Here is a 9,492-nt window from a genome sequence, read left to right on the forward strand (position 1 = left end):
TGGCACCCCATACTCGTAAGCCTTTATTTTTGGCCAATCTAAGTAACTTTTACTCTAATTTTTTCATCTTTAGAGATAAAACGCAAACAAATATAACATGGGCTGATTGTGAGTGCTAAAGAAAGTTGATTAAATTACATGAAGAGGATGTTAAAAATCACATCATCAGTCATTTTCAGTATTTGGTGAGTTACTTTTTCTTATCCCCCATTCTGGATTTTACCATGAGAGGACATTTGTTGTTAATTTTATTGCTTTAATTTGTAGTTTTTTAATCACAGTAAATTCTGCACCATTATTTTTACTTATACCTCATAGGTATCCGTGTTTCTGAAATGTGAAAGCACATGAGATACAGTATCTTAAGGTCTAACGAGGTCACCACAGCTTAGGTTTTCATGCTTAGATCTCCAAAGTTATGGCGATGGTGTAACAGTCTTCGTCTCCACTGGAAGCCGAACTCACGTGGTTTCTTGAGGTTTTCTGCTCTCCGTGACTTCTTTCTGCATCTGTCAATTACTGTTATTGCTCTGATGATTCACTCTCCCAACATTCAGGTTGTTCTGATTTCCAAAGTTTTTTTAATGCTACAAATGCATCAGTCTAGTCATAAAGATGTCTCCATGCAGGAGCTGTTTCTGTGGAAGGATCTGTGGTTGTGGCAGTTCTCGCTGCAGTGGACGATGAGGACCGGGTAGCAGAGAGCGTCTTCGTAGTGCGGGGGCTCCTCGTCGCCGTCGGTGCCGAGGCGCTCCGAGAGGCAGCGGGTGTTCTCGCTGGGACTCTCCTGGTCGTCCAAGCTGCCGCTCCTCCAGAAGCAGCTCCTCTGGGAGCCGTAACGCCGCGCCAAGGAGAAGCGGCTGCTGCTGAAGGGGATGCGGGAGCTGGCGCCGGTGCAGATGCTCAGGGCGCTCCTGGAGAAGACCGAGGAGCAGCTGATGGCTCTGTGGCACCGCTCACAGTTCTGACGAAGCCCGCTGAAGCTGGATGGACACTGGGCCAGGTCCATCAGGCCAGCCTCGGAGTAACTGGGAACTAGCTGCTGGTTGGAGCGGATGTGCCACTCCAGCTCGGTGCTGTCAATGGTGTTGACGCGAGGAATCCGGCGCCAGTAAGGCCGGTCATCGCAAGGGGTCACTGGGAGGTAGTCGTGGCCAAAAAGCTTCTCGACACGGTAGTGAACGTATGCGGTGCGATACTCAGTGAAGACTCGGAGAGGCCAGGAGAACGTGAGGAATGACGCAAACCAGAACACGTAGTGGGACAGGTACCAGGGGTGATGCTCAGGGTCAGCCAGCACCAGGACATACTCTTTCAGGTCAATGTTTTTCAAGTGCATGCCCTCTCTAGCTTCCATGTAATCATCCAGACCCTCGTTGTCGGTGAAAAACCTCGCCCTCTGCGTCAAGTACGAGTTCTCCGACTCCACGTTGGCAAAGCTGAAGCACTTGGTGAAGCGCATCTTTGTAAGAGGGGACTTCTCCAGGCCCACAAGCTGTTTGGAAACATCTTTGACTCCACAGTGGCTGTAGTCATATTCAGCCTCTGCCACGTGGGTGTTGACGCGCTCGTGGTAAACCTGCGTGCTGGTGTAGGCGTCACCATTGCGGTAGCGCGTGACCTGCCGAGTTCTGCGCACATAGTGGTAGCTGATGGCCTTCCACCAGATGCAGGGTTTCGCTTGCTGCATCCTCTGAATGCGCTCATAGATGCCCTCAACGTCCACTTTGTGTTGCAGCTCGTTCTTCACGTGGCAGTGCCAGCACTCCACGAGGTAGACCAGGTAGAGCATGCCCAGAAGGGCCAACGGGATGTAGATGTATCCGTCGGAGCAGGGGCTGTCATGGTACATCATAGATTTCCCTTTGAAGGCGCTGTCGAAGGTGAGGTGGGTCACTTTGGTGACCTGACACCAAACCATGACCCCCATGCAGCCGTACATGAGAACAGAGAGGAGAAGGCATTTCCAGAAACTCTCCCGACAAAAAGACTTGCTCAGCGATTGTTTCAGGGGTCTCTGCTGTTGAAAGAAAGGAAGAAAAGAACAAACGTTCATTTATATTTTAATTGCACTTTTAGTCATATTTGTTCACTTCTACATTTAAAATCTTACTTCTAACATATTAGCTCAACAACCAAGCTCATGTTCTTGGATATTTTTCCACTTGGCTCTCAGACTACAGGTTTACTTGTGGTTCCTATAGAGTTTCTAAAAGTAGAATGGTATGCAGAGCTTTAGTTGTCAGGCCCCTCTGTTGTGGAACCAAAATCCAGTTTTTACTATTTATTTCTATCATCAACATACATTTTTTATTTGTCTTTCTTGCCATAGGAATCACTTCCTGTTTGTCTGTGCCTTTTTCTTGTCCTCTCTAATCCCAACAAGTCAAGGAAGATGGTTGCACAAGAACCATGTTCTGCTGAGGGTTTCTTCCCGTTATAAAGGAGTCATTCCTTCCCACTGTCACCTCTGCTGCTCAGAATGGAGGGGTGAGATGAAGTGAAGATTCAACGCAGTCTGCTGTGACTGTTTTGAATTATAACAGGATTGTAATTAAACTCTGGGTTTTCTGTTTGTTCATCTGAGTGGTTTGCAAACCTCTCAACTTTAGACCACAAATATATAAACGCCAGCGATTTTTGACCCTATTGATGACTGAAGTGTACAAAGATGGCTGACGAGCAATTTCAATTCAATTCAAAAATACTTTATTAATCCCAAAGGGAAATTAAGTGTTATTGTAGCTCATTATCCTGGTTGCATTCAAGAGTAGATGCTGTGGGCAGGAAGGATCTCCTGCAGTGAAGACGAAGAATCTGGTCACAGATATCGATCCGTCCACCTGGATCCAGCTTGCTGTCAGATTCGGCGGGCCTCTCGTCCTCCTGGGCAGCAGGACTGCCCAAATGCAGAGCAGAATTCCTCCCTGAGCAATAATCACTCCTCTCAGCAGTCTGCCGAGCTCCTCATCGCCACGGAAAGACAGCTGAAGGTGCCGGGGGATGATCCCGGTCCTCTTGTTGTCACGAGCCGAGTTTCTCACCTGCTAGGATCTCGGTGGTCAGGTACTCGAGCGCCGCCAACAAACAGGTTGATGGGAATTCGTCCACGGCACCTCCTTTTCAACTCATTTCAGATTTGGGGCTGTAGTTGAGGTATTTGAGCTTTTGAGATGTTAATCAGCTGCTCCTGGTTGTTCAAAACACCTTGTTGCCATGGTTACACATTATAACGAATGCCCAAAAGTAAAAATCCTTCCAGCTGCACAGCATCTGATACTCGAGGAAATAATCATCCGAAAAAGTGATTTACATCCAGAAAAAAGGGGAACTGAAGTTTTCAGAAGCAATAACTCAGAATGAATGTAACTGAGCTGCTTCCAACATGCAGCCACCCCGAGCAGCGCAATTCATTTAGCCAACCTCATCAACCAGATTAAAATGTATCCATTTTAAAGCTAAATACGCTATTAGCAATATCTTATAGACACCACACTTATATTTCACCACCCACAATTGGGGTCCATAACCTATGATTTGTTTTCACATTCTCTTGTTTGCCCTTTGTTTGTGTTGCAAATAAAGTAGGTTATTTTTGCCCTTTTCACCTGTTTGTGCCACTTAATTCACATTTCCCAAACAGAATCACACACAACTTTAAAAACATATTTTTATATCCCTTATTGTATTGTTTGCTATTTTTTTAGGCCAGGGTCAGACTAAGGTTAATGAGCAGATTTTAAAACAGTCAGTTAGCTCTGATAGCATTTTTATTTTATTTTTTCCAGGTGTGCTGGATTAAAGGCCCTGCCACAGCAAAAGCTGCTTCCCTGAGCACATTTTCTCAGATTTTACTCCTACATTTTCAACAGCTTAAGAATTTCCTCATGACAAATCGGAAAACAGAGAGAGCTGTGTATGAAAAAAGCTGCAGCCTGCACGCGCAGCGCGCACTGGAGACCTCTGCGTCAAACCTAAACCTGGAGGAAAAAAAAAGGTTATTTTGTTAGAAAATGGACCCCCCACCTCCTCCCTGCTGTCCTCCTCGCAGACGGTGGTCGTGCTGCTCTCAGTGGCCGCGGCTGCAGACGCCGGAGGAGACATGATGGACAAAGACGGGGCGTGGAGCTGGAGGAAGAGGAGGAGGAGGAAGAGACGTCTCCACCTTTCTCTGCGGCGTCTCTCATCCCAGACAAATCGAGACAAATGATGCGATCATCCCACGAGGTGGAGGGGGTGTTTCCCCCAGAACACCCCCCGTCCTGCAGGCGGTGTCCTCAGCTGTCGGTACCGCAGGATGATTGGGGAGGGGGGAGACAGTGGAGGATGGAGTCCCTCTAAATGGGTATGAGGCGCGCGCTGCTGCGTAAATCTGACGCTTAAAGGGGAAACCCGAACCCGTCGGTTCGTTTGGGTCTGTGAGAAAAACCCCGAACTGCTGAGTCTGATGGGCTTCTTTAAATGAATACTGACCGGAATTTTTTTTTCTCGTGTCTGTTAGCAAAATATCTCAAGAACCACTGGACGTATTATAATGAAACTCTTAGAAAATTGGTATTTTATGTACGTCTACACTTGATTGACTTTTGGAGTCAAACCGATTCAAGATGGCCGTCACAGCCAATTGACCTTACATTTACAAAAAAAAAAGTCAATTTTTACAGATGAGCTAAACTCCGGTGTGGTTGTAGCTGAGAGTTATCCTCGACACAAGCGCTGAGGGCTAATCAGTGCCTGAAACCTTTGCTTAAAACTTTAACACTGTTGGAGTCTATAGCAAATTATCTCACGAGAAAAGACTGATTTAAATAAAACTTCTCGGAAAAAAATAATTAAATTTACATTAAAAGCTGATAAAACTTTTGGAGCTGAACAAAGTCAAGGCCGCCACAATAAAGCTTATCTGACACAAGAATGAACTCAGTTGGTTTTACAGATGAGGTAAAGTTTAGTGGTAGCTGAGAGTCATCCCCAACATGGACTCTGAGCATAAGATTATTGTCAAGATTGGTCCAAAATGGTTTTGTTATTTCTCAACTTCAAATGATCTGAGTCCAGAACTCTAGAATGGAAGATTTTAGGCGATATGTATTCCTTCAAGGAAATATTTGAACCATAGACAAACAACTTTACTAAACAATATAGTTTCATAAACTTTGGTGAGATAAGCATGACAACCGGAGCTGAAGGCCACTGAGATGATTATGAAAACAATGGTTTTATTCATGTTTATGAAGCACGTCCAGTCTAAAATGAACAAATTACAAAATATTATCTCAAAAATCAAAATCCAACAGCATCTAAAAAAATCATACAACATCCTGGGACACATTTAGTTTGACATTTTATATTAAAAAATACAAAAAAGAGCTTCAGTGAAACTAAAAAAAAAAAAAAGCATGTGAAAACCAATGGTAATTTCTGCAGGTGTGAAGGTTTATAAATATTGGACATTACAGGTAAAATTAAATATGCTGTATGCTCTATTGTAAGGCTAATATTAAAATGTGTGAGTCACATATGTTTTTTCTGAGATAATAATAAAAATAAGTTCAAGAGTTAAAAATCATAAACGTATAATTGTGTTAAAATGTGGAGAAAGTGTCACAAAATATTCCATGATACCATTAGAATAAACCAAACAAGTCTATTCTGAAGTGTTAACTTCTTGGGATTCATTTCAAACATTTGAACAGAAATTGTCTTTTGTAATAATCTTTTGGTCCTTTTAAGCAGATTTAAAAAAAAAAACTTGAAACTCCAAACATCTCACTCCTTTTCCCAGGGCCTCCTTCTCTGACGATGGGAACCCTGCAAGAAGGAGAAAAAAGTTGTATCTCAAAGTTCAAGGTTCTTTATTGTCATTCACATCACATGTAGTACATGGGGTGGAACAAAAATTGTGTACCCAAGGTCCCAGTTACACTCAAAAATAGCAAAAGTATACAGTATAAACAGAAACAATATATGAGGATCTACACAGATACTGTATATGCTAAACGATACGCTAAAAGATCTAAGATATACGCTAAACACTAATAATGAAAAATAATAACGGCATATTAAACAGCAGCCTGAACATGAGTCTGTAGTGAGCAAATGGGTATGATACAACAGCATAAAGGCAAGAGATCAGCTGAAGGTAGGATAGTATGGAGTACTTTTGAGCAGTCAGTATCCTACCTGTAGCAGACAGCAGTCAGTGACCTCAGTTTGGAGCTAAAAGCTTATCATGAGCAGTTCAAGCAAATATATTTGAACCTTTTTGAACGAGATGGACATTTAATCACAGCAAGACATTTTATTTAAAAATGCTGTGGCTGAGTCGAGACCACCTTTCCAATGGACTGAGCCTTCCATTTTGGTCCTCATAGTACCACAGTACTGGTTGACGTGTTGCCATCTTTTTATATGATGGAAACGAATGATGCGGTTGCGAGGTTTTAGAAACTCTGCGTTTGATTCTTGTGAAGGAAACGCTCACGTTTGATGTCGGTCTCAAGCCAATCAATCCACGCTTCAGCTCGACTTGCTTGGAAACAGGATTGAGAATCAAGAACCGATCTTGAAGCGGGTGGGTCCACCTAGTAGAAAAAGACTCTGAAGCCACGTCGAGTTGACCCGAGTGGCCGAGTCGAGCCAGTTTTTGTTATTTTCAAAAGGGGAAACTGTTTAAAATACAAGTTTTTAACAAACATATTGCCTGTTGTAACTAATTTAATAATTGGGGACTGCCTCTATTATTTTCCACCTTTCAAAGGGTTTCTTAACTTTATGTCTTACTCTTCCATCAACTTTAATGCATCCTGAACCGCAATGTGTACCCCCACAAGTTTTATATATAACGACCGGCTAGGCACCGTGATGTATGCTATTACTTTTATTGGCATTTCGAGTTACCATGGCGACGTAATTTGCAAACAAAGATGACATTTTTTTCCATACAAAACGCCTCAACAGCTCCTAACAACTATAACTCAATCATTCTTTGAGATATTGAGCTGATATTTGCTCTGGTCTAGCTGAAGGCGAGTTTTCATATTCCTAATGCAAATCTAAAATTCAATATGGCCGCCCGAGCTAAAAAGGAAAAAAACTATAAATCAGCTAATTTTAGAGCTATTGAGCTAAAATGTTGTGAGGTGATAGCTGAGAACATTTCACATACTGAATCCAAATAAAAAATCCAAGATGGCTGCCCAAGCTACATTTAAACGGCTTTAACCAAGCTATTTTCATATATATACAGCTGAAATTTGGTGTGGTTATCGCGGAGGACATTCCCCATCACAGACTGAATCCAAATAAAAACTCCAAGATGGCCACTTTACCTAAAAGGGAAAATATATGGTAACTCAGACATTTTTAGAGCTATTGAGCTGAAATGTGGTATAGTGGTAGCTGACAGCGAACCCAAACACAGTACTGTCAAATCTAAATGATACATTGGCAGCAGCATGGCAGTCCCTGTCAATGGTTCTCCAGGAACTTTCTAGTTAGAGGTATTACAGTATGCTTGAACAAATGTAATGATTTTGATTTCTGTTTTGCCCGTCGTCCGAATATTTCTCCCTGCTTCTCCAATTTGAGACAACTCTGACTGCTGTCTGGCTCTTAGAAGACCAGTTTAGAGCTTCTGTCCACTTACCGAGTACATGCTGGAGAGGTTGTTGAAAAGCACTTGACCTGCGCTCACTTTGTTCCTCACCCCCCGGATGGTCCCGTTCTTGCTGCAGATGTTGATCCTCTTGTTGCTGAACACCAGCTCTCGCTTGACGCTGGCGTACATGAGCAGGTCGTCCGGTTCGCAGCCGCTGTCGTCCGTGGGAGCCTGCAGCCCGGTCAGGTGCTGGTTGGCTTCGCTGGCTGGCAGCGAGCTGACCTGTTCTGCCTCCGAGCTGCCAGACCCGTCAGAGTCCACCGACTCCGAAACCGAGCTGCACCAGGTCCTTTCATCCTTGAACACCTCGGCCAGGACCCGGCCGCTGTTGGCAGACGCCACTCTGAACCGGACGGTTTTCCCAGCCTTGTCTTTGTCCTGTTTCAGTTTCGGGCCCTCCATTGAAACCCAAAAACGACTCACATGATCCTGAGGAAACTCAGGAGGAAACACAATTATCAAACCATCATATCCTCTCCGAAGTTTTAAAATGAGCCGAAAATACACCGAGTACAACCACTACACTCCCAAAGGCTCAATAATAGATGAGTTTCTGCTATGGTAACAGCTAAAACGAGCAAACAGTAAATTGATATTATATGTTCAATAATTGATCAAGGTTAGCACACACCTCCTGTCTGATCTTTAGGCCTGAACGCCCGAGGGATTACCCTCAGAAAGCATGAGGTAACCTTTAGACTTCTTCATATACAGGTGTTGAGACCTGCGTCAAACACTATGTTGACTTTTAGGTTTTTTGATATTTAATTGATCAATTTGGCTTTGAGATTAAATTAAAGGTGACTGACCTCAGTTAGCACACTGGTTTGGTCAAATGTGGTTTTGAATGGTTAAAAAATAAATTTATTCCTCACTATTATACATTTTATAGATAATTAAACAAATAAATTTATTTTTTATTGTTTGCCATTACTTTTGATTCTTCAGCCACTTCTGAAAATGAGCATTCAAGTTTGTTATTGAGCATAAAATCATAGATTTCACAGCACTGATGTTAAACTTTCTTTTGCCACTTGAAACATGGCTTGGGGCTGCATTTATTAATTCCGTAATTTTTATAAAGTTATAAAATCACGCGCAGAAATACACACGTTTTGATCTACCGCACTAGGAACTGATTAAAAAAGGAGTGCCGATGTAGTACAAGCCCAGATGGATCAAAAAAATAAATTACAAATAATGTGTTTTTGAAAAAGACTGAAACAGCTAAACTAACACCAGTCTGAAAAAAAACAAAAATGAACGTATGACTTCTAAATTATGTTTATTTGTACAACAATGTTGTATTTTTGGATCTCGAGCATGTGCACTTGTCTCCATCCACCCATTCATACATTAACTATTTTTCAGCCTATCAAGATAACTGATGATAACCAAACATATAAAAACAAGTCTTGAACATATAGCCAGAAGGAGTAACTCTTTAAAAATAAACTTTTTTTTAGTTTAGATAAATGCATTTATTTTCTTTTTTTAATTTTTAATCAAGCAAATGTCTCATTTGCTTACAAACGGAGCCAGCCAATAAAGTGTGATTATGTTGTTTTGGATCTTAGAGTTATATGAAGTATAAATATATACAGTATACTTTATGATTGGCTTCATAAGTACCGGAATATTGGATTGGTACATTTAATTGATTTCCTTATCCTTTGATTTTATCTAAAAAAAAAAAAAAATTATATAATTTAGATTTTAGGCTACATTACACCAACCTTTTTGAGGAAAACCAATGCGCATGCGTAATATCTGGCACCAATAGTCTGCGGTTCAGCCTGTACTTTCCCTCTACGCCTGCAGGTGGCGGCAGA

General features: G+C 42.2%; 1 protein-coding gene across 2 annotated transcripts; it reads right to left on the reverse strand.

The window, feature by feature from the left end:
• Positions 1–254: 254 nt before the first annotated feature.
• Positions 255–4,241, reverse strand: LOC119427154 (transmembrane protein 151B). Of its 2 annotated transcripts, XM_037694737.1 has the most exons (3): positions 4,027–4,241; positions 3,045–3,047; positions 255–2,020 (listed from the first exon to the last, which is right to left on the reverse strand). In XM_037694737.1, the coding sequence occupies exons 1-3, from the start codon at positions 4,102–4,104 to the stop codon at positions 608–610; spliced, it is 1,494 nt and encodes a 497-aa protein (XP_037550665.1). In that variant the 5' UTR covers positions 4,105–4,241; the 3' UTR covers positions 255–607. The 2 variants fall into 2 exon arrangements, with proteins under 2 accessions (XP_037550665.1, XP_037550664.1); XM_037694736.1 differs by lacking the exon at positions 3,045–3,047.
• Positions 4,242–9,492: the final 5,251 nt, after the last annotated feature.

Source organism: Nematolebias whitei, chromosome 21, assembly GCF_014905685.2.
Source record: "Nematolebias whitei isolate Nwh7 chromosome 21, NemWhi1, whole genome shotgun sequence".
Classification (NCBI taxonomy): Eukaryota; Metazoa; Chordata; class Actinopteri; order Cyprinodontiformes; family Rivulidae; genus Nematolebias; species Nematolebias whitei.

What these genes read in the sequence shown, in the direction of transcription:
- LOC119427154 (XM_037694737.1), bottom strand. Translation starts at nt 4,104, where the DNA reads ATGTCTCCTCCGGCGTCTGCAGCCGCGGCCACTGAGAGCAGCACGACC.